Source organism: Ailuropoda melanoleuca, chromosome 10, assembly GCF_002007445.2.
Source record: "Ailuropoda melanoleuca isolate Jingjing chromosome 10, ASM200744v2, whole genome shotgun sequence".
NCBI lineage: Eukaryota > Metazoa > Chordata > Mammalia > Carnivora > Ursidae > Ailuropoda > Ailuropoda melanoleuca.
The window spans coordinates 14661399-14686319 of NC_048227.1; the positions used below are offsets into that span (position 1 = coordinate 14661399).

Here is a 24921-nt window from a genome sequence, read left to right on the forward strand (position 1 = left end):
GGCAGAGAGAGGGAGAAGCAGACTCCCCACTGAGCTGGGAGCTTAATGTGGGGCTCGATCCTGAGCCTAAGGCAAACACTTAACCATCTGAACCACCCAGGCGCCAATTTAATTTAATTTTAGCAGCTTGAGTCTTCTCTTTTTTCTCTGACATTCTAGCTAAATATTTGTCAATTTTGCTGATTTTTTTTTTAAGATTATATTTGTTTATTTGAGAGAGAGTGAGAGAGCCTGAGCTGGAAGCAGCGGCAGAGGGAGACAGAGAAGCAGACTCCCTGCTGAGCAGGGACCCTGACACAGGGCTCCATCCCAGGACCCTGGGATCATGACCCGAGCTGAAGGCAGATGCTTAAGCAACTGAGCCACCAAGGCACCCCAATTTTGCTGATTTAAAAAAAAAACAAACAAATTTTGGGTTTGTTTTCTATATTCTCTTTTTATCCTATTCATTATTTCACTTATCTCTACTCTAATTTTTATTTCCTACTTTCTGCTAACGTTGGCTCAGTTTGTGGTTCTTTTTCTAGTTCCTTTAAGGTGTATAGGGGCTCCCGGCTGGCTCAGTTGGTAGAGCATGGACTCTTGATCTCAGTGTCATGAGTTCTAGCCCCATGCTTGGGTGTGGAGCCTACTTTAAAAAAAATTTTTTTTAAGGTATATAGTTAGGTTGTTGATTTGAGATTTTTTTAATGTACACGTTTGCAGGTATAAATTTCACTTCAGCACTGCTTTCAGTACATTCTCTAGGTTATGTATGTTGTGCTTTCATTTTCATTTGTCTCAAAATATTTTTTAATTTCCTTTATGATTCCTTCTTTGACCATTGGTTATTTAAGAGCATTTTTTTTAAAAAAATTCACATTTTCGTGAGTTTTCCTTCTGCTACTGATTTCTAGTTTTGTTCCACAGTAATTAGAAAAGATATTTTGTATGATTTTTCAAAATTTATTAAAACTTGTTTTCTATGGTGATTATGTGATGTGATACGATACAGGTTAGCTAATGCTACTGATGGAAACGTTTGCAGTATATAAGCATATCAAATCAACATGTTGTATACCTTCAACTTACACAATGTTATATGTTGATTATATCTCAATAAAGCTGAAAATTTTTAATTAAAAAAAAGACTTGTTTTCTGGCCTAAAACATGTTCTACTCTGGACAGTGTTCTATATGCATTTGAGAAGAATGTGTGTTCCATTACTGTCAGGTAAAGAGTTCTATATATGTCCATTAGGTATACCTGGGTTATACTGTCGTTCAAGGACTCTCTTTCCTTCTTGATCTTTTCTCTGGTTGTTCTACTCATTATTAAAAGTGAAATATTGAAGTCTCCCAACTATTATTGTAGAATTGTCAATTTCTCCCTTAATTCTCTTCTTGTTTTGTTTCATATGTGCTCTGATGTTAGATGTACATATGCTTATAATTGTTATGTCATCTTGTTGGATTTAATCTTTTTCTGTATATGAAGTCCTTCTTGTCTCTTATAATGCTTTTTCTAATGTAAAATCTAATAATATAGCCACCCCAAACTCTCCTTTGTGTAATTATTTATTTCTGTCAACATAAATTCATGGATTCTTATTTTATTCAGTGGGTTATAACCCATTATAGTTGGCTCTTGAACAATGTGAGGGTTAGGGGTATTGACCTACTGTTGAAAATCCTCATGTAACTTTTAACTCCCCAGAAACCAGATGACTAAAAGTTTATTGTTGACTGGAAGCCTTACTGATAACATAAATAGGTGTTAATACATATTTTGTATGTTATGTGTGTCATACATGGTATTCTTACAATATAATAATGAGTATAGTAATAGTATAAAGTGGTATTGAGCATCTTTTCATGTCTGTTGGCCATTTGGATGTCTTCTTTGGAGAAATGTCTGCTCATTTTTTGTTTTTTGGGATTAGTTTTTGGGTGTTGATTTGTATAAGTTCTTTATATATTTTGGATACTAACCCTTTATTGGATATGTCATTTGCAAATATCTTCTCCCATTCAGTAGGTTGACTTAAAAGGCAACTGTTGTTGATTGTGTCCTTCGCTGGGCAGAAGCTTTATATTTTGATGTAATTTACACAGTTTTGTGGGGTTTTTTTTTTGTTTGTTTGTTTTGTTGTTTTTTTGGAGCATCACACAACACAGAGAACTTTATTCATCCATACCATTCCAGAGAAAAGCAGGCTCACTTTCGTATGCTGTTGTCTTGGGCTTCTGCCAGTTCTCTCTCAATATGTTTCCATTTACCCTGCTTCTTTTTCTCCTTAGCTGCTAACCTCCTTTCCTCTTCTGCTCGAGGTTGCAGGTAGTTGTAGCACTTGGCTCTGTAGGCCACACCAAGGAATAGGGTAGAGTAGGGGCTGCACTTGAGAAGCAGAGCCCTGCACTGCCAACACCATCTTTTCTGTAACCTTAACCAGATTTTTTGGATAAATACCAAAAATTTCCAAATTTCCAAACAGAGCTGTATTTGGAAGTATAAAATTAGGCAATAGGGTAGAACATTCCCTGAATATGTCTGGAGGCAGATACATTCTGTCTTGACTTTCTAAGAGTGCCAAGTGAATAATGCCATCCTCATTTCAGCCAATAGTGATGTGGCCAGCTGACCAGGGAAGTCCCTATTTTTGTTAGGAAGCTCTTGGTGAATGTAGTTTCTGGGAAAAGGATGTTGATTATCCCTTCCAAGGATAGAGGATGGGGAAGCTAATTTATCTGTTCAGTGGGGTCTTGCAAGTGTCTTCTGCAGCCACTGTGGGAGTAGACACAGAGCTTAGAGAGAAGGGCTGAAAATGCTCTTCAAATCCTAGCGGGCCAGATGAGAAAGCTGAATCAGAAAGCCAGGGACCTCAGTGCAAAGAGTGCCTAACTGCCTGAGAATAGGTTGGGGGCAGTGTTGGACAAAGTGTCACTGCCCGGGCTGGCTACCAAATGCTGGATGAGGTATGGCCAGAAGTGGCCAACCAGCTTTAAAATGCAAAGACAGGGCAGTCATGAGTGGTGGGGGAGAGGGGGCTGTGGAGATGACGCGGTGGGAGTAGGGACAGTGGGCACCCATGACATGTGCATACACAGATGGGTCCCTGGGGTCGAGGTAGAGCTGACGGTAAGGTTGTAATGTTGGAAAGCACACTAATAAAGGCATTTATATTAGTTGATACATATTCTAGGGACTTAAACCTACTCATGATACCATCCAATCCCTTTACAAAAATAACAGAGGTATAAAGATTTCAACTCAACTCTTAATTTATAAATTTCCTTTAATGGAGATCAAGCTCTAAGTTTTGTGGTGCTTTGGGGTTCTATTTCTTAATTTTTTGTAATAAAGGAGAAGTATGTATACATCTATTCCAAAGACCCACTGGAACTAGGCCATCTGCCAAGATCACATGATATAGGAAAAAACCCAGGGTCTGTAATACATCAGGAGAATCTTCTAAAAGTCATGGTTTGTGGAGGGTGATTCAGGTTGCTACTGAGATCACAGAAGGGTGGAAAAGATGCATTATAGTCTGATTATGGGTCCCTTTTATGAAGTACTTCTGGATGGGTCAAGATGGTTCAATTCGATGTCTTTCCTGCAGTTGAGTTGGATTTTTTTCCTGGTGCACGACAGTCCTGTTTCCACTCAGTTCCAGGTGGTTGGAGGTGGTGGAATCCCAGGATATTTAGATCATGTCATTGCTCAGGAAGAACAAGTGTGTGAAGGAAGAAGTCCTCAGCTGTCGGGAATGAGACTGCCCTGTTCCTAAGTCTGAACTGACTGTTACTGTGTGTATATGGGGGGGAGGCAGGCATTCTGGAGGGGGAGGTAAAAGCCTGGCCATTGGATCTAGCAGATAACCTGGATCTATGACTTTTGTAGTAACACTGTCAGTTTTTCCTTGTATTTAGACTTTAGACGAAGATATTCATCTAAGGGAAAAAATGAAATACCTAATGTTCACAGCTAATAAGATCATTGTAGAAATGACTGGAGAAGAACAAAAGCAGCAGCACCTAATTACCCTTGCTCAGAACAAGAACTACCTTCATTAGCGTCCTATTCATATAGGTGTTTTACGTTAGAAATAAAGTCTAAAATTACATTTAAAAAATAGAGAACACAAAATACATGACAGAAAAACAAAATGTTATGTAATCAAAAGACAGGAAGTTAAAGGGAAGTAAATAAAAGTTAAAGGAAAATGCTGTAGGTTAAACAAATCAAAATGAAAAGTAAGTAAAGCTAGCTAAGAGGTCATCTCCAAAATGATGACAAGGGAACAAACAGGCAGGGCTGAGACCCAGAGTCTAAAGGCCATAAGCCCCAAGCCAGGCACACAAGATCCCCTAAGCTAAACTAAAAAGCCTTACATTCACTTATTGTCTTGAGGCCAGGGGTCCTGGAAGGAGGGCCGAGGCCTCGGGCATCCTTCCCTTCATGGTCAGGCTGCATAGCACATCTGTGTGGTTAGGCCGGTAGGCTGCGAAGAGTCTGATTAACTCAGGCCGTCCTGGATCATCTCACCACACCTAGGGTCCAGCCAGGGAGCCATTACTCACCTCCATCACTGCCCACGAGCAGGGCCCTTCTCCACCTAGTGAACATATGTCCCTCACTAAGAAGGGCAGTACACTGGGGACCCCAGTTAGGTCCTTAATGCTCAGGGACAACTTAAAACCTACACATCAAAGAAAGTCTTTCTAATATTCCTTCTAGAGTATCTGCCTTTTAAATTTTCACAGGTTGAAGCAGGGGGAAGCCCTAAGCCCGAGAGGGGGGGACACTGAGCTGCCAAGAAGAAGGGAGGGTTCTATCGAACACCTGTGAGGATTTCAGAAAAGGGCCCTGGGTTTGAATCCCGACTTTGCTGCTTCCTAGCTATGTGCCCTTGAGGAAATTACACCTCCACGAGCTTCAGTTGCCAACTTGTTAAGTATTATTAGTGATCTTTACTATGTGGTTGTGCGCACAGTAAGTAGGTCAGGGAATACACTTGGCACAGGTGATACAGTGCTTTTGTTTAAAAGTCAGAATAATCAGGGATTTAAGGAAGCAGTTGGAGGGCGGCATAGCTACCCAGCATGTCAAACTCACCTTTCTGGGTTAATCCATGAAGTGACTCCAAGGGACATCTTGATGAGGACACTCATTATCCAGGAAGGTGTCAAACTCTGTTTTCGGAGGAAGGGCAACTCACGTCCATTTTCCTCAAGGAAGGGTCTTAACCACTGAGGCTCACATAAGCTTAAAGCCATTTCTCTCCCCCTTGAAAGAAGCGGTGAAGGACAGGAGGGATTTCTTTCAGAACCACCTGACATGGTTGTGAGCCACACAGTGACTGTGCAAGTGTGGTATCTTCTTCCCTTGGAGGCCTCTCAACACAATAGGGCAGAGCTGTGTGCCTAGACTGGGTGGGCACACTCCTACCTAGAACAGAGACAAGGCTAGAGTAACTGCAGAAGGGCCTTCATGGGGCCCATCTCCCTTTCACTTCAAGCCAGGGCAGAAGTTCAGCTGCTGGTCTCAGGAAAGAGCCTATTTTATCGAGCTGAGCATCCCAAAACATATCACATTTTAAGCAGAAATCAAGACATTGTTTGCTGGCACAGTGGGGGGCAGAGGAGGGATGAGAGTAAGTCTCTAAAAAAAAAAAAGAAAGGCACAGCACCCAGGTTCTAATTGTTTACTTTAATGCCATGTGAGGGTACTGGGGCTCCATGCACCAAAGCGCTTACAGACAGGTAGTGAACGAACATAGGAAGTGTTATACCATGTACACAAACCCAACACCATACAGAAGGAAGACAGTGGACCCAGGTGACCTCCCACACTCCAGAGGCAACCTGTTCCTACACCCAGTCTTTGTTCCCACCTCTTCAACCCCTGCGAACCCACCCTTCTCCCAATTAACATCTGTATACATATATGTTTCTTCCAGGATTCCAAAAAGTGCCTCTTCCACTCCAGTTCCCCACATTCCAGCTTCTGATGAATAAAGCCTCCCTCTTTTAAGGATCACAAGGCAGGCACTCACTACCTTCATGAAAGAGCCCCAGCAAAAAGGTACCTAAGAAAGCTTAATCACTTAGAATCAAATACGGACAGAAGGTATGCAGAAGGATATTTAAAATTCTAACTGGGATCAAAATGCTCAGTGTAAGTAGTTTTTGTTTTGCTTTGCTGTCATTTTTCTTAACCTCTTCAGGATCCAGCATAGACCAAGATTGCACACTGAGGCTCACCCCACTTTGTGGCTTGCAAATGTCATTCTTCTAGTCCTCCAACAAGCAACCCAGAACAGGAAGATTATGTCACCTGACCAGCCTGAGGCACAAGGCTCAGACAGCTCCCAGAATATCCTAAGCCCCAGGAAGAAAGAATAGAAACTTTCAGCGCACAGTCGACTGCTTTCCACATGATAAGCACTGGACAGCCTCGTGAGTTAACCAAAGGTAGAATAAGAATGGTGAAGATTCCTCTCTTTCTTCTATTTAGAGCGTTACCCAAAGAACTCCTCCATCTGGGATGTTGTGATGTGTTTCACTGTGGTTTTCTTTCAATCTTTGTTGTTGCCATTAAGTTTTTCATTTTGGTTGAATTTTGTTATGGCTGCTATTGCGCCATACAATCCTATCTCCTAAACCTTTCACCTTCCCAACCAGTGAGCACAACACCTGGGAGAAAAGGTGCCCAAAGTCAAACATGACGGAAGCTCCAAAGGCAGGCACTTGGTTTGACCCATCAACATTATGCACAAGAATTCTATGAAAATATACTCCCTTTCCATTAGGAAGAAGCATTCATCCTTTGGAGCCCTCCTTCCTAATCCAACCCTTCTTATGCTCTAGACCTGACCATTTAGAGTTGAGAAGGGATCCAACTGGGAGAAGTTACTTCCTCTGATATGACCTTTATCTGGAGGCCTTTACCACAAATTGTCACATCTAAAAGCACTTTTCATCTTGGCCTTGGCTTCTCATCAGAGAATGGCCAAACTGGGCCACTGACTTTTTTTTACTTCATTTGGAAAGAGCTCTAAGCTGGCTGCCAGTATCCCTGCTCTGCCTGGTCTACTGGCCCAGAGCCTTGTCTCTCCCACAATGGCATAGAGTACACCACTGTGAGGATAACACAGGGCCAGAGTGGTCCAAAAGAGTGTCTCTAGCAAGGGGCCTGGGGACAGTGTCCTTATCCAGCATCCCTGTAGCCCCAAGCTAGTCTTCAGGGTCCATTTTTGAGCAAACTTGCATTTGAGCCAACGAATCACTCTATTTTACACGTGTGGACTCTAAATAACCGATGTTCTGTGATGCTCTGAGCCAGGGGTGGGAACGAGAAGGAGCCAAGGCCAGATTACTGAAAGCACTGGGATTAATTGTCTGCCTTCTCCTCACACTGCCTTTCTCCTGAGTAGCTTGCCTCAGTGTCTGTCCAAAAATGCATTTGTGTTAGGCAGTAACACCAACTGGAGCAACTTAAACGAAAGACTTCTTTTAGAACAAGACAAGAGCCATGTTGCTGGAGTAAGCTTCAAGCAAGGACATCAACTCCAGAACAGTGATGATTCATTTGTGGATGAGAACAACAGAACACAGATCTCAGAACCCAAACAACTGACTATACCTTCCTCTTAGATCTGTTCCACCATATAATAATGGGAGAGTGCAAAACCACGCCCCAGAATCCCTGTTCCACAGAGGGCCACGAGGTCACTGCCCTATGAAGGAGTTCGGCAAGGTCCCAGGACTTGGCCTTCTCTTCCTCAGAAGGATGCAGACATCTTCTGTTCCCCTTCGCCCTACCTCACCAGTCTGGTCTCGTAGGACTGAGACCAATAAGGCTGTCCTCACCAGTGTTTTACATATAAAAAAAAAAAATCTCCCTACAAAACACCCAGGACAGTTGAGTGCAGTCAACGATTACAGGGAGAAGCCCTTAATGCAGCACAGAAATGCTATGTTCCCATTACTGGTGCTGCATAGCTCTTCCTTCAGGAGATGCATGTCCATAGCTGGCTTAACAGCCCTAGTCTGCAGATGGAGCAAGAAGAAAATGCAGTGGGGGCAGAACCTTGTGGATCTTTTTCTCTCTCTGAGATGTGGAGAGTAAAATGTGATGGAGGTTTGCTGCGATCGTCCTACAGCTCCTGGTATAGCTGTGCCTCCCACCCAACCCTTTCTTTGCTTCCTCAGAACAGACACTCTCCTAGGAGAACGTGAGCAGGATAAAGCAACAGGGTTTAAAAAAGACGGGGTTCCTGTCTACAGAGGTTCACCACAAATTGGATGCTAACACATGAAATGGCAGCCAAGGAGACATTCTGAGCCTCCAGAAAAGATGCTACATCTCAAAGATATCAGAAGATCTATGCAACTTGCCTGCCTGACTCCGGGAATCTTCAAAAGGAACCTCTGAAATCTGCATTACAGCCCTGAGGAGATAACCCTTCAAGCAAGGAAGGTTGGTGGAAGGTAGGAGAAGCCAAGGCCCTAAGGCAGGGCTGTAAACATTGTGCTTTTCTAAGGCCAACCTGGTGCACAGCTTTGGCAACTATGGTTACATCTCCAAAAGGTGGTGAAGAATATGTTTCAGGAGGAAGAGTCTTTCCACATCCTAAAACAAACCGTGAAACTATCCCTGGGGGAAGAGGGAGAGAGGATGCTTCTTCTTCAGTCAGGGGCTGTGGGGTAGTTCCTTGGGTAAATCCCCCATCATATTCAGTGTTCATACCTATAGGCTAGGCACAAGGAAGGGATACTCGAACAGGGCTGAGGAAGTGATTACGCCTATATTAGTTTGGTAACGTGGCACTAAAAAAGGGCAGAAACTCTCTTGCAAGATCAAGAGTGTGACAAAACCTCTCTGGACTTCCCGGTCAAGCCCTAGCTAGCCAGACCCCATCAGCCTCAGGCAAAGACTGCTGTGCTTTGAGGAAAGGTCAGGTGAGTGCAGGTACCAAGTCCCTGTGGGCCAAAAGCCCTGAGCCTGACCCCGAGGTACAGCCGGGAGACTGGAGCTGCCAGGAGACCTCCATCCCCTTGGAGCTGTGCCTCAGGACTTGGTCCTCACCTCAGCAGGTCTGGGGCGGTTAGTATCCCTTCCAGAGATCTTACTCCCAGAGCCACTAAAGAGAATGGACACCCTCCTTGACGGGACTCTGTTCCCTACCAGGGCTACTCACCACCACGTGATCTTGAACTCATAGATGGGGCGCTTGCAGTAGTAGTGGTTGATGAGGTGCTTGTCGCACACCCCGATGCACTGGTGGTCCACGATGAGGCCCTGGGCTGACAGGTCCGTGACCAGGCAGTGCAGTAGGTCATAAACATCAGCCACAGCCTCCCAGGGCCCAAAGGACACATCCACTTCGCAGTGGTGCTCAAAGAGCTGCCCGTCGCTCTCGCTCCGCTCGAAGCGCAGGGAATTGAGAAGCGGACACTCGTAGGGGGTGATGGGCATCTCCTCCTTGAAGACACAGACCTTGAGCTTGGCAAAGCGGGCCTTCCGCTGTACCGCACGCAGCCGGGCGATCTCCACAATCCGCTCCAAATGGTCTGTGGGGGTGAACACAGCACCCATCACTGGGACAGGGGTCAGGAGGCTGGGGTGGGGGGTGGGCAAGGCAGTGTCAGGGCACAAAGAGAGAGCCCCAGTGAAGGCAGGACCCAACAGGAGAGAGAGATCCTGGGGAAGGGACTCTATGGGCTTATGAAGGGCACAAACTTAAACAGGGATCATGGATCACCATGGCAAAAGGAGACCAAAAAGATGGAATGAGGACAATCCTTTTGAAATGTGATTTGATGAGGTCACAGGCAAAGCGGGTCCTATTTAACCTGAATCTTCCCAGTGAGACTGGGAGGGGAGTGCAGAAAGGGAAGCAGGAATCTCTCCAATCTTGAGTAATGTGGATGAATCTCAGATCCACTTCTTCTGGTGAAGACCTAGGCCCGGACAGATGCCTTGCAACCCTCCTTTCCCACACCTCGACCACCCTGGGCAGTTGACCCCTCACCTTTGTAATAGGGCATGAGTCCCAGAAATGCCTGGCGCACTTTCTCCCCCTTCAGAGGCTGCATGTTTTCTAGCTGCTCCAGGAGGGGCCCGATGGCGTAGTACTGGGCCTCTTTGTACACAGCCCGTACACGCTCGCGGGGAGGCAGGTCCCCTGAGCGCAGGAAATTCAGCACATCTCTGAGCAGGAAGGAAAGAGATTTGGTGAGAAGGAGCTGATGGGTCTGGGCAGTGCCACACAGGAGTTAGAGCTCAGAAATCTGGAACCAGACTACCAGCCGTGTAACCTTGGGTAAATGAACCTGACCTCTCTATGCCTTGGTTTTCTCATCTGTAAAATGGGGGAAATTTTTTTAAAAAAATTACCCCATATTGGTATGAAGGGCCTAAGTGAGTTAATAGATAAAAAGTGCGTGGAAAATACCTGGCACCGAATAAGCCCTCAGTATGCATTAGTAACTGTTATTATCAGTATCATTACTATTATATTTATACTTATTATTAGGTATAGTATTTTTAATTTTTATTAGGGGTTATTATTATTAGGTGTACATAGGAATAATGGAAAGATGTGATTTCTAGGCTCCTTAATCTATATATTTAAATTGAGGTATAATTAATATGCAATCAAGGTACAAATCATATAGTTTGATTACAACCACCACCTACACCAAGATACAGAACATTTCCATCTCCTTAAAGTTTCCCTCTGCTTCTTCCCATTCAATCCCAGAATTCTTCTATCAACAAAGATAAGTTTTGCCTCATCTTGAAATTCATGTAAGCGGAAGTACACAGTACATTCTCTTCTATGCCTCGCTTCTCTCCTTCAACAGAACGTTTCTGAGATTCATCCCCTATGTTGTGTGTAACAAACTCAGTGGCCCGGCATTGAATGGATATACTGCCATTTATTTACCCATTCTCTTGTGGATGGGGTTGTTTCCAGTTTGGGGCTCTTACGAGTAAAGCAGTGACAAGCATTCCTGTATAAGACTTTCTGGGGACCCATGTACCAACTTGTCTTGGGTATAGGTTAGGAGTAGAATTGCTCAGTCATAAGGTGAAGCGCATGCTTAACAAAATGTTTGTAGCATTTTACATTTCCACCAGCAATGTGGAAGGGCTCCCCATCTTCCATATACCTTTGCCATTAGTCTTATTCTGTAGCTATAAAGACATCAAATGCCTACCCTAACACCTGAACAAACTGGCTGCTGCAATGAATAAAATCACCTCCTGCATTTTCTTAAAATAAAGACTCAGTTCTTTTCATTCTATCTTCAGATTCCTTAGCGCTAAGAATAATCAGATCCTTCACTGGTAGGTGTGGGAAGGTCTTTTCTGTGAAGATATGTGAGTAAACCCCAAGATCAAGATGTTGCCTCCATAGTAGTCTATGACCGTGATGTAATGCCAGCTAACACTCACTAAGTACTAATCTGTGTCAGTCACTATTCATGTGTTACCCCTTTTAATCACTTCAGTGACATTGTGGGTCCATTTTATCAATGAGGAAAAGGGGGGCTCCAAGAGGTTAAGAAATAGCCTTACTAAGGAGCCACAGCCAGCAGGAGCCAGATGCAGACATGGTTGACTTCAAGCCCATACCCAGAGTGGTCCAGACTCTAGTCCACAGTGTTATTCACGGATCACGATGGGAAACTGCCCCAGGTGGCGGCCCAAGCAGCCTTCACGGTGGGTGCTGGGAGCACATGAACTGTACCAGCAGAGAAATGCACCTGGCCAAATGCCCTAAACCCCTATTTTATTTTATCTGAGTCTTTAAGCAACTCCATCTGCTGATGATGAATCATAGGCCACTGGGGTCCAACAGCCCAGGGAAAAATGCCACAATATCCTGCTTTCTGCCACACCTTGCCCGCCTCCGACCCTCTCCAGCTATGGCCAGCTGGGCATGGGCACATCAACCTAGAGCCAAACCCTGTTTCCCCCTCCCCACAACCTCTTTCCAAATTAGTCCTCTAGGATCTTAAGCAAACCTTGGTCTGCTCTGAAAAACATAACCCCGGGGCAAGGCCCAGCTAAAAGTGCTGTGGGAGCTGCCAGCTGGGGCCAGCACTTTCCTCCCCCAAACAGCCTGCAAACAAAAATCTTTTTATAGCTCTGCGGAGCGATGTGACACTTTGTTTTCTCAGCATTGGAGGCAGCTGACAGCCCAATGGGGACACCCAGATGGTTCAAAGTAAATTGTTTGACCAGACGCTCCTTTCTGAGGATAAAAATGACCTTTCTCCCAGTGTGGGCAATCCTACTGGGAGGCCAGCACAGAGACGTAGTGGTTGGAGAGTTTCTGCCTCCCTAGTCAATTTGTTGAAGGTCGAGAACGGTATTAGTGCTCTAGTCACCTCCAAAGTTAGACTGAAGGGGCAAAGAGCTTTAGCCACATGCTCTGGAAGGACCTGACCAGGGGTCACACCAAGGCTCCTTATGTAATCGGCATGGCAGGCCTGTGAGGCAGCTGTAATTATTTCTCATTTCACAAATAAGGAAACTAAAACATAAAGTCTTTAAACTGTTCATGTGTCAGGTGTCAGAAGTCCCTTCTTGGGAAGGGCTATTTTCTTTTTTGAGTTTGTGTCTTTCCATGTTTTAGTATTAAAAGGACAGTCAGAATTGAAGGTGTTTTTTTAAAAAGACTTTTCTTGGCAAAATTAAAGGATGGCAATCACGTATTAGCCCTTCCCTCACCTCTTTTGTTTGTCTGTTTTAGACTATTGAAGGAAGTCTGAGAACCACGGTCGACACCGTGTCCCTCCCTAACGGCAACGTGGAGCCTTGGATTCTGAATCAGAGGATTTTCCCCAAGAAGTTGTTTTGGAACACCCCACACTCCCGCCTCCAGGTGGGATCACAACTATTCCACACAGATGACAACTTCCTGGTCTTAAAGTTCACAGGACAGAAGAGTTTCACCACATCCAGCCAGTGTGCGTCACCTGGGATTTCTCTGGCTGCCCTCGTCGCCTCTGGGAAAGAAACTATGACTTTGATTTCATTCAATAAACATATTTCTTAAGTTCCATCAGCACATTTGTTATTTCCTCTTCTAGGTATTATAGAAGACACCAGAGTCCAGGACATTTACTCGCTAGGACTACAGAGTTGATCAGAGAGGGGGAAACATACCCAAAGTGGGTGCCGTCCCGGTCGATGAAGTACCGGCCCTCGGCGTCGGTGGGGATGTAATGCCGCCCGCTGAACATGGCGGCCAGCATGGTGTCTTCATAGCGCCGCAGGGTAGACAGGCGTGTGGTGAAGTGAGCCCCTCCAATGTTAAGGGGGACAACCTCGGGAAACTGGAAAGGAACCACCGGCACCTTCAGCCAGACTTTGGGTAATGAGAACAGGGGCTGCTCTGTCTGCAGTCTCCTTGGGTCTCATTAGCGCTGCACCATTCAGGCAGCCAAGGCAAAAGTCTGGGAGTCTTTCTGAATGCTCTTCTCTCTCCTCCCTTTCCGCACACTCCTCAGCTGCCAAGTCCACCCCACTGTCCCCGATAGCCATTAAATCAGGCCTCCCCACACCCAGTTCTACTATCTCTGCTCTAGAATGAATTTGCCATTTCTATGCCCTTGCTTATGCTGTCTTCTCTGTCCAGAATATTCTTCCCACTCTCCCTCTGTCCATCTAGCAAATGCAATTGCCCTATGCGTGGTGTGCGTTGTTCACTGCCCAAGGGCACCCGACTGCGAGTGACCTGCTAGCCCAGCTGTGTGCCCTTTCTCTGATGCACACCAAGGCACCATATATGTTAGCAGCATCCACTCATTCTAAAAACTTCTCTTCAAGTTTCCTGATTTTGTGAGCATTTCTGCTCTTTTGTCCCTCGCCTGCCCCCAAGAGAGAGTTAACTAAGTATTCCCTCCATTGTGCCTTCACCATGTGCCACGCTCTCCTCTTTGTAGTGCCTAGCATGACACATGGGCAGTTATTTACTCCTGTCAGTCCACCCTTCTAGACCCCAAGCTGCCTGAGGGCAGGGACAGCATCTTATTCCCGAATCACGAGGCCACCCACAGGGCTTGTAGATGTTTGTGGAATCATTCCAGGCATCCACTCCGCATTCTCTGTCCCTCACCACTTCTCTCCTACTTCAGCTGTAGACTGAGATCAGTCCCCAGTCCAGCTCAGGTTCTGGAGCCGAGGGCAGGGGGAGGAACAGGGAATGATGATATAGATTGGCCCAGAGAAGCTCTGGGTTCCCCCGAAAATGCTCAGGGGGGGGGAATATCTTTCACTGCTTGTAGTTTTAAAAGAAATGAAACCAGTTCTCTCTCATTTTCTCACAAACCTCCAGGTTAACTCAAATTTTATGCTAGGGCATACTTTTTCATATTACAACATCTCTCAGGCTCCAGTGTATGTTTATCTAGATAGTCCTTTCCCCCAGCTTTCCAGTTCTGGTTTTTTTCCACATTTTTTTTTTTTTGAGGTATAGTTGACACACAATGTTACATTAGTCCCAGGTATACGACACAGCAATTTGACTGGTCTATACCTTATGGTATGCTCACCACAAGTGTAGCCATTACCTGCCACCATATGTCGCTATTAAGATATCATTGACTTTATTCCCTACGCTGTACCTTTTACCCCAGTGACTTATTCATTCCGTAACTGGAAGGCAATACCTCCCACTCCCCTTCACCCATTTTGCCCATCCCTCCACCCTCTCTCCCCTCTGGTAACCACTGGTTAGTTCCCTGTATTTATGAGTCTATTTATGCTTTGTTTGTTTGCTTTTTTAGATTCCACATGTAAATAAAACAATATGTTTTCAAATTCTTTGTGCAATAAAGTAGGATACAAATACATTAAGTCAAAGTTACCCAGAGCCTAATGCAGTGCCTGGCTCGCAGTAAAGACCCAAATACGCATTGAATGAATGAGTGAATGAATGAATGAATGAGTGAATGAATAAAATAGAAAGGTGTGTACAGTTCTCGTGTATGTATGCACTGTTAGTCTTCTCCAACCAAAGGACAGCAAATGCCTTCTGCTTACTCTATAGGTCCTCTAAAACTATTGTATGTGCACACCAAGGACTCAAATATTACTTTGGAATAATAATACTTCACATTTCTGGAACTCTTTACAGATTTTCCAAAGACATCTCATACCAATCCAAGTGTTTGCTCCATAGTAGAGCTGAAAAGGCTGAGGCACAGAGGAAAAAGCAGTCAAAACAGTTTTAGATCTCACATGGAACAATGTATCTGTGGGGGAGATGGCCTACAGTCTCTGGGTCCTGTGCTCCTTCTTTCACATCACATTGTTTTCCCAATGACAGTGCACAAAAGATAAGCACCACAGTATTCCTGATGGCTTCCCCCCCCCCAACTGCAAAGAGTACTTCTAGGGTTTTGCTCGTTGTCACAAGAAGTGGTTCATGATGTTGAGGGTATAGGCTTCTAACCCTAAGAGCACCAGCCACCCCCAGCCCAGCCCTGCCCCTCTGGAGCTGACCATTTTCCTGGGACTCCACACATCACAGGCTCCCTTATCCTGCACTATACCTTAGCTCCTACCTCCTAGTCTCCTTCTTCAGTGCCCAGGAGTGCCCCACCTTCCTCCTCTTCCCTTTCTCTTGGGGGTCATTTCAGCTCTAGATGTGATACTGTCATACACGTTAAGACCAGTAGGAGCACCCCAACACAGGAGCTAGTGAAGGAAGGCCATGGAGATGTCAGGTGAATGTGGACACATCTATTCATCGGCCCTCTTCTTATCTGCACAGAGTCCCTTACCCCACTGTCTGGGCAGCTGGAGATTAGGTTTGGGCAACCACCAAGGCCTCCTCTTGGATTTCCTAGAAGACACTCTCGTCTTGGGGCTCCGAGGTCCCCTTCCCACAGCCTATCCTCTGGTTGGTAAGGATGCGACATAGCGGTGGGACTATAAACCAAGCTTGCAGTCCGTGAATTCTGGCAGCGGGGATTGGGGGAGGGGGAGCCAGGTGTGCCAGTGGGGCAGGGAAGACACACCTGCAGCGTTTTACCGGGGGTGGGTGGGCCGGGGAGCACAGGTCCTCTGGCGCCGCGCTCAGCCCGACCTCTGACCGCAGCCTCAGCACTGCTCACACCCCAGGGTCAGCTCTGCTGGGCACCTGCTTCTCCCCCTGCGCCCCTTCCCACGCCCTACCCCCAGGTACCTCCTGGGGCAGCAGGGGCAGCGCGTGCCCTGCCTGCGTGGCCGTCGGGGTGGCCGGCTCCAGAAAGTCGTCTTCAGCGTCGGAGCTGGACATGGCACCGTCTGGGCGACGGCTGTCTGGCTCCCGCCCCGTGACTACCACCATCCCTCTGGCTCTGGACAGTGGGCGCGGCTTCGGGCGGGCGGCGGCGGCCCGGGCACTAGGGCCGAGCAGAGCCTGGCATGGCGCGACGCTGCGCAGCCCAGCCGACGGGCGGGCCCGGGGGGCTGAGAGGGCTGCGCGCTAGGGCGGGAGGACGGCCACTCCCTCAGCGCCAACTGGCTCGCGGACCACCGCGCGGACCGCAGGGCCACCGGCCTGACCCGGCCGCCTCCCGCTATTGGCCGAGGCGCCTCTGGCTCCGCCTCCGATTGACAGGAAACTCGTCCAGTCCGAGAGCAGGCAGCGCCGTTCGACCTGCGCCCGAGTGGCCACTGGGAGCCGGGCCTGCTTGCCTGCCCTGCTCTTATTGGTCGTCGGGCTAGCGGACCCGCCCCCTCCACCCGCTATCTTTCGCTCGACTCGCCGGGCGGGCGCGTGGGGCCGCCGCCTGTACGCGGGCACCTCGTTGGCTCGGAGGGTGGTTCCCGCATCGGGGTTCGCGCCTCCTAACTTGAGAGGAGGCAGGGCTCACGACCGAGTCGTTCGTCTGTCTGCAGGGCAATGGGTCCTGTGCCTCCTCGGGCGTCTAAGGCCAGGGAAGTCCGGGGGGACCAGGTCACCCCAGTGGAGGTGCGGGAGGAGGGCGAGGATGTGGCGGGAGGACCGCTGAAGTCGCTGAGCTTGTAAGAGAGGAGGAGCAGTACTGCGACAGGGGCCAACCCTCCTCAAGCCACAAGAGCAAAACCTGGGTTTCCAGTCCTTCCTGATTGCCTCAAGCAGGAAGCTGAAAAAAGAAGACGCGAAATAGGAGCAGCCGAGTTCAATTAAGAATGGCAGTGCCTCTCCATCCTCTGCCTGCCGTTCCTCCGCAGATGGAGACAGGCCCTACCCAAAGCAGCTGACAGACTGTCTGCAGCGTCAGCGGCTGTGTCCCCTCGCAGGGGGGTAAGGACTCTGGCAGGGATCAAGGTTTGAGCTCTTTCAAGCCATTTTTACAGCCAGTTCCTCATCTGATCCTCTTACTGTTATGACAGAAAGGGAAATTGAGACCTAGAAGATCCAAACAGCTTCAGAGAGGTCAGCGGGGAGCGGGAGGTGCAGCACTAGAACTAGGTCCGTGTTTTCTCCCACCTTACTTGCATCAAAATCACTGGAGGGGGACCTTGTTAAAATACAGATTCCAGTGCTTCCTCCGGGGAATCTGATTTGGTCTGTCTGGAGTGAAGCCCTTACCTGGGCATTCCTAACAAGCTGGTAGGTAAGACTGATGCTGCAGGTACACGAACCACACTTTGAGTAGCACTGCCCTAGACGGGGCCCCTTGAGGCTTCCTCTTATCTATCACTATCTGCTCCCGCCTTTCTCAACAATATATATAACCAAATTTCTTCTTTCTATCCTATGACAATTAGGATTTCAGCTGTAAGAGAAACTGCAGCCAAAAACTGGCCTAAATAATAAGAGAATTTTATTATTGTACATAACAAGAAGTCTGAGCAGATCCTGGGTTGGTTCACCAAGTAACTCAACTGAACAAGGAGTTACCTGGACCACCTTCCTTCCATTTATCCACTCTGCCAGATGGCCTCTCCTCCCCTAGGAATCCATGTGAGAAAACCATGGAACTAAGGGCTCTCAGGGAGACAGTTATTCCAACTCCTTAAGGAAAGGCTGTATAGAGAAAATGAGAAGGGAGCCCCAGAGGCCCAGGAGTTAGGGAAATGCACGTGCAACTAGTTTTACGTTGCATTCTGAATGTGTTGGAGTTTTCGTTTTCCCTTCCTGCTGAGGATTTCCTTCAGGAATGTAGTTTCCCAGTTACTTCTGTTTACACAGTGGGGGGAATCCAAGGTCAGCAGCCTGGAATGAGGACTTGCTGAATGAGTAGGAAGGGGCTAGAACAGGCTTTCTGGGAAAGCAGGGTAGTTTGCTGGCAGCAGCCATCTCCACCCAGCCCTGGAATGACTTCCAGGCCAGTTCACATGAGGGCTGCAGGGAAAGGTCAGTGAGACTTGGAGAGAAGGATGGGGTGAGTAGCAGATACTCATGCAGGGGTGGCCTTATACCCTGGGATCACTTCTCCAAGAGCAAACCAAACAAACAGTCCTGAGATCAAGCCCTGAGATTAGTAACTGATTCTATTCTCCATGTCTCCCTAAAGAAAAGAACTGAATTCCGGCAAATCTCTTAAAGTACTGATGTAGCTACTGAATTTTCTCTCCTGATTCTGATTTGTTGAATAAATAATTTAACAACCATAAAGGAAATGAAAACAGAAACAAAAGCATTCATCTTCTTTTCCATATTGCCTTCTTAGTTTTATTTTTTTTTAAGATTTTATTTATTTATTCGACAGAGATAGAGACAGCCAGCGAGAGAGGGAACACAAGCAGGGGGAGTGGGAGAGGAAGAAGCAGGCTCATAGCAGAGGAGCCTGGTGTGGGGCTCGATCCCATAACGCCGGGATCACGCCCTGAGCCGAAGGCAGACGCTTAACCGCTGTGCCACCCAGGCGCCCCTGCCTTCTTAGTTTTAATTTTGATTTAAATATTTTAGACATATAAACAATTATGGACAATAATCATTGGAAGCCCATGTACTTAGCTCCCAGCTCATGAAACACAAAATTATAAACAATTGTATCTGCACACACCTCCCTAATCTCATTCCCCCCCTCCTAAATATAGTATGTATTATTCCATGCATGTTTTCTCTTTAGTTGGGATATATAACACAGACAAGTGCAAAACCATATATGTACAGTTTGAAGAATACTTATAAAGGAGATACCCATAAAACCACCACTCAATCAAGAACTAGAACATTGCCAGGCCCCACATTCTCCAAGGGTCCTCCCTGATGAAGACAACCTCTGTTCTCCCAGAGGTACCAACGTCCTCACTTTTCTGACAATCATTTCCTTGTTTTCCAAGCTTAACCACCCTAATCTATATCTCTAAGCAACACAGTTTAATTTTAGCTGTTTTTAGACTTTTTAAAAAAAACTTTTATTTTAGAGAAAGAGAGAGCAGGGGAAGGGGCAGACGGAGAAGGAGAGAGAGTATCTCAAACAGGCTCCCCACTGAGCATGGAGCCTGACATTTTATTTTCTCTCCTGTCCTACCAAGATCCTATGTGTATCCATTTAAGCATCTCCCTAGGGAATGCCTTTGTGTGTTCCCTTTCCAGCACCTGACCACGGGACAAAACCCACCAGATTAACCCATCAGCCTTCCATGCTCTGCCTCTGGGTGAATGCCATCCTCCTGTGAATTGGTACCACTATAAATGCATGATTAACCGTGCCACCAGGCCATCTGTCCATGTGTTTCTTCTAGTCAGCTCTCTTTTCTTTCTTTTAATTGAGATATAATTGACATGCAACATTAGTTTCTGGTGTACAAACATAATGATTCAGTATTTGTATAAATTGCAATAAACCCAGTCAATATCTAAGTCAGCTTCCTTTTCTATTTCCAATCTTATCGTTCTTTGCAAGACCCCTCTGCGCTCTAGGAAATCGCCCCTCCTTCCAGCAAACAGCAATTTGGCTTTTATTGAATAGAGCAATGAGGCTATCAGGCATGAAGAACTCCCTCAATTTCCTACCATCTCCCCGGCACGTCAACCCTCTTCTCTGGGTTTGAGGCTAAGTCTCCTAAGGAGGCTCTAACTTTTCCGGGATTCTTACTTGCTCCATCAGTTAGTCCTTTTCTCTCCTGAATTTTCTGTCTCTCCCTCTGTATCTTTTCCTTTGCTGCGGCCTTTTTAATGTGCCATCATAACAAATAAAAATTCTTCTTCAATCCGGCATCCTTCTCTAGATAGCACACCTTCTTTCTCTGTCTCTTCGTAGCTGGTATCCTCACAAGAGTCCCCACGGCTTCCTCCACTTCCTTATTCCCATTGCAAAGTAGACTTCTCACCCTCACTGAAACTGCTCTCCCCGAGATCAGAGTGGCCTCCTAATTGCCAAGCCCAACAATCTGTCCTTGAACTCTCTGAAGCATGCCACTGTTGACCAGTTTCTCTCTCTTAAAACCCCTTTCTCCTCTGAATTCCATGAGCCTCTTCTGTCTCTCCTCTTCATCTCTTTCCCATCTCCTTTGCAGGGCTCATGCACCCTCTCACCTCTTCAGAGCTGTTGGATCCCAGGATTAGCCCTTGGCTTTCTTCTTTCCTGTTTTACATACACTCTTAAGGTGATTTTGTCTACTCCCATGGTTTCAACCACCATCTATACGTCAAAGATTCTCAAATTTACATTTCCAACCCAGCTGTTTGTCCTGAACTTCATACCCTTATCTTACATAAACCTGCTACTCCACATCTCTAACTGGATGACCCTAAGGGAAATTTGAACTTAACTCGTTCAAAACCTGACTCAGCATCTTCCCACCAAGTGTTTCCATCCTCTTTTATTTCCCCCAATTCTCTCTCAACTCCTTGTTTCTTATCCATTGGGCACAAAGGGAGAAATATCATGGCTGAGAGGAGGGAGTTAGAGGGTTGGCTTTCCCTTGCTCTCCCAGCCTTGAGGACAATATTGTTTGCCAACCGCTTCCCAAGGCACAAAATCTTGGCTAATGGCCCACTTGCTCTCAACCCAGCTCAGCTCTCCCCCAGCCTCTGATGCACTGCATTCACTACCCACTGCTATTCCTCAGCCTGGACTTCTCTATCATCGGCTTGGTAAATGTGACCGATGTTCAGATTGGACCCCTCGCTTCTTTTCTGATCCCTCTTAAGTGTGCCTCACTGAATACTAGAAGCTTAAAACCTAAAAGCTACTTTTCCCAGAGTCCCTTGTATCCTGGATTCCATGCATGACCTAACTTTCACCAAGCAGATCAATGCACTTGAGACTTGGGTCGGAGGCCATGATTCTTACTCTTTTGGCAGGCAAGCTCAAATGTGGAAGTGTTAAAACTTCCTTTTTGCTGTGGTTGTAGCAGACTTCCCGGTATATACCTTCCTGAATGTCAAAAAGCAGGGTGGAGGCATATGTTTTGTTGTCTTACTACTGCTTCCTATAACACCTCCAAGGTACAGTAACAATGCATGGCACACAGGAACTCAATACATGAATACTGAAAGAAATCTGTGCTATGATCACACTCAGATTATTACCTCCATGTACTTTTTCCTCTTGTATTTTATTGGCATTATTAGTATATCAATTATATATGAATTGCTATTATTAATATCAAAGAGGTAAGGAATTCCAGAATGCCATCACTCTGGGTTGGTGGGAAGGAGCTCCTATCAAGTCGTGAGAAGTCCCAGGAGTCTTATCCAGAGCGAACACTAAGGGAGTGCTCTTTGGATCGGGGTGCACACTGGTAACCATGGACATCTCCCCTGTATAGGATGACCTGGGCCCTATAGGGGTCTCATCCCAAGCTCTTTACATGTAGGCTCTTGATGCATGTTGTTTTATAATTTCACTTATTAATTATAATGAAACAAAAATAACATACGAATCAGATGCAAAAATAACATCTAGAATTCCATGAAAATGGTGTTTCATGGATGTGGTTTGAAGGTCCATCATTATCCTATCTACTATTGCCTGTTACTTTCTCATACCTAATGTCTCTAAATGAGGCTGGTTCCAGTCACCTCTGGAAGCATTACAGTCAATGGGTGAGTATATTGGAACCACTCCCCCAATTCTCCCTCCCACCTCACGCCCGGTTTTTGTGGCGTTTTCACTGGTCTATCATTTCAGGCTTAAGGACTTCCCAGCTTAAATATCTATTACCTCGACATGATTCCATCAAGTGGAAAAAGAATTTAGGGGGCATACAATCCCCTGCACCCTGAGAAAATGCACCCTGTCTCCTGATGTTCCCTTCTTTTGGGGCCTCTCCACCATTCTACATTCTTTGTCTTCCCAGGCATTCGACCCATTTGGGGGCTTCCTCGCTCTGATGTTTGTTCTGACATTTCTTGGAGTTGCCAGCTGAGAGCCCTTCGGTTGGCTACAGACATTAAGGAATAGTGAAATATTTAAGTATCCTGAGGCACGATAGAATTAAAATAATCTCTAAGAGTAGGGGTTTGCGCATTTTTCCTGTTAAGGGACACACAGGAAATATTTTCAGCTTGGCAGGCCATATAATTTGTCTCTACTCGACCTGTAGCTGTAGAGAGAAAGCAGCCACAGACAAGACATACATGGTACGTGTGGCCAGATTTGGCTCACTGGCCGTAATTTGCCAACCCCCATATAAGATAAATAAATCCATCCTAACTGCATTGTGATCTTTTCAAACATGCTCCATCCAAACGTCCAAATGGCTGATACCCTGCTTCATTTCTGATTCAAGTCTGTTATTCATTTGTGAAGATCAATCAATAGCCAAATCTTCAGATTATTAACACTACTAATTTATAACCCAAAGATTGGATAAATGACTTATTAGAAAATAAGTGAACTGAAAGTCAGTGTTAAGTCTAACAGGATGTGTAGTTTTGGGTAAGTTGAAGCACTACTCGAGATCCCAGTTTTTTTGTTTTTGTTTCTTTTTTTATCTGTAGGATTAGGGGGTTCGATCTCTTGTTTCTTTAAAAAAACATACTGTTTTTTGGGGTCTCCTTGCGGTGGTGATGGCATGAGAGCAGAGTAGGAACTCCAGCAGCCAGTCACTGCAGGATAGGCATTGAGAAAGTTTCTTCCCCTCTTTGGCTGAGTTTTAGTTGCAAGCAGTGCAGCCAAAACGTAACCAAAAGGAGGCATTATACTTCCAGAAAAGTCTCAAGGAAAAGTACTGCAGGCAGGCAACAGCAGTAGCTGTTGGGTCAGGCTCTAAAGGAAAGCGTGGAAAGATTCAACCAATTAGCCTGAAAGTTGGAGATAAAGTTCTTCTCCCAGAATATGGAGTCCCCAAAGTAGTTCTGGACCATGAGGATTATTTCTTATTTAGAGATGGTGACATTCTTGGAAAATATGTAGACTGAAATAAATCACTATTGAAATGGCATCATGGGAAGCTGTCCATTCCACTGAAGTTCTGAAACCTTTCCTGTAAATAATTTCCATGTCTCTTTTATAGCAAACTAATGATATCTAAGAACATAATAATAAATGACTCATTGTTTGCTTTTTTACAAAAACAGTTCATGTTGATCATAGCACATTTAGAAAACAGAGTTAAGCAGAAAGAAGAAAACAAGAATCCCCACAATTCCACCACCAAGAGATAACACTGTTAACGTTTTGGAACATGTCCTTTCAGTTGTCTATCAACTTAGCTATTCTATTTAGTTTCCTACCTTTCCTTTAAATAATAAAAATGGCATCATAATAAACAGCTTTGCGATCTCAAGTTTTCACTTAATGTAACATGAACATTTCTGTGTTATTAAATCTTTTTCTGGGGCGCCTGGGTGGCACAGCGGTTAAGCGTCTGCCTTCGGCTCAGGGTGTGATCCCGGCGTAATGGGATCGAGCCCCACATCAGGCTCCTCCGCTATAAGCCTGCTTCTTCCTCTCCCACTCCCCCTGCTTGTGTTCCCTCTCTCGCTGGCTGTCTCTATCTCTGTCAAATAAATAAATATAATCTTTAAAAAAAATAAATCTTTTTCTACAATATCATATTTATTAGCTTAGTTCTATTATGTGGATGTACCACAATTCATTTAACCAGTACCCCCTTTCGCTAGATTGCTTCAACTTTTTTATTTCCATAAACTATACTGCAACGGACAGTTTTGTAGAGAAAGCTTTGCACACATGCAAGATATATTTCCTTGATTTTTTTTTCAACTTGATAACTTTTTCATACATTCAGCAGTCATTCCATGTTTGGCCAATAGAGGGCATTTTAGGCTTTCTCAGGGTAAGGCCTTAAAGCCATTTCCATAATACGTAAGAACAAAAATAGTGGTTTTATTGTGAAAATGATTCAATTTTGGATCTTTGGCAATAATCAGCTCCAAAGGAAGAATTAAAGTCATTTATTTTTATCTCTAACAAAACTACTCTCTCTCACACACATACGCACCCACTACTCAAATAATGAACTGCTTTGTTAGGATTTCAACACAAAATGAATAAAAATTACTTCTTTTGCCCAATTCAGAATAAGTAAGGAGTGTTCTGTTTTACACAAAGACCCAAAGTCTCTGCAGAAGACTGCAAAGGATAGTGACAAGCAGGAAAGGGAACTCAATGTTGAAAATACTGATCTCTCCAGAGAGAAGCCCAGACAGCTCCAGGATCTATAGTTCCTTCAGAAATACAGATTTGGGGGTAACACTAAACGAAGTCTTGCCTAGACCATGACTTATCTATCACCTACTAGCCAGGTTTTGGTAGGTGATGCTATATACATTTTGTTAGAAACTGGAATAATTGTTTCATGGGCATTTTTCTTGATTTTTACCAACACCATAAATTCCCAAAGGCAGTGATCTGCCTATGCTTCCTGGCACACCACCCAATTATACCTAGCAAATTACTAAGTACAAGGGAGGTACTTAAACAGTTGCAAGTCAATGCTAATGGCAAGTTTCTATTCTAGTATAAAGATGATTATTGAGATGCAGAGTAGTGGTTAGGGTGTCAGCTCTGGAGCCAGATTGC

At 45.4% G+C, this 24921-nt stretch overlaps 1 protein-coding gene and 1 pseudogene across 4 annotated transcripts; one reads left to right on the top strand and one right to left on the bottom strand.

Annotated features, from left to right (window-relative positions):
• Positions 1-370: 370 nt before the first annotated feature.
• On the bottom strand, positions 371-16580 carry KCTD7 (potassium channel tetramerization domain containing 7). Of its 4 annotated transcripts, none has more exons than XM_034670037.1 (6): positions 16191-16580; positions 13166-13335; positions 10017-10195; positions 9183-9555; positions 5096-5266; positions 371-2423 (listed from the first exon to the last, which is right to left on the bottom strand). In XM_034670037.1, exons 1-6 carry the CDS (start codon positions 16332-16334, stop codon positions 2198-2200), a joined length of 1263 nt encoding a protein of 420 aa, XP_034525928.1. In that variant the 5' UTR covers positions 16335-16580; the 3' UTR covers positions 371-2197. The 4 variants fall into 4 exon arrangements, with proteins under 4 accessions (XP_034525928.1, XP_034525930.1, XP_034525929.1 ...); XM_034670039.1 differs by lacking the exon at positions 371-2423 and adding an exon at positions 3258-3930 and having other exon boundaries at positions 16191-16578; XM_034670038.1 differs by lacking the exon at positions 371-2423 and having other exon boundaries at positions 5102-5424; positions 16191-16578.
• A 312-nt stretch (positions 16581-16892) lies between these two features.
• On the top strand, positions 16893-23316 carry LOC100474836 (annotated as a pseudogene).
• Positions 23317-24921: the final 1605 nt, after the last annotated feature.

Excerpts from the sequence above, each read along its gene's own strand:
- KCTD7 (XM_034670037.1), bottom strand. The coding sequence starts at position 16,334 with ATGGTGGTAGTCACGGGGCGGGAGCCAGACAGCCGTCGCCCAGACGGT. Across the intron at positions 13,336-16,190 it reads TGCCCCTGCTGCCCCAGGAG|TTTCCCGAGGTTGTCCCCCT; the intron begins GTACCTGGGGGT and ends GTTCCTTTCCAG. Across the intron at positions 9,556-10,016 it reads ACTCATGCCCTATTACAAAG|ACCATTTGGAGCGGATTGTG; the intron begins GTGAGGGGTCAA and ends TCACCCCCACAG.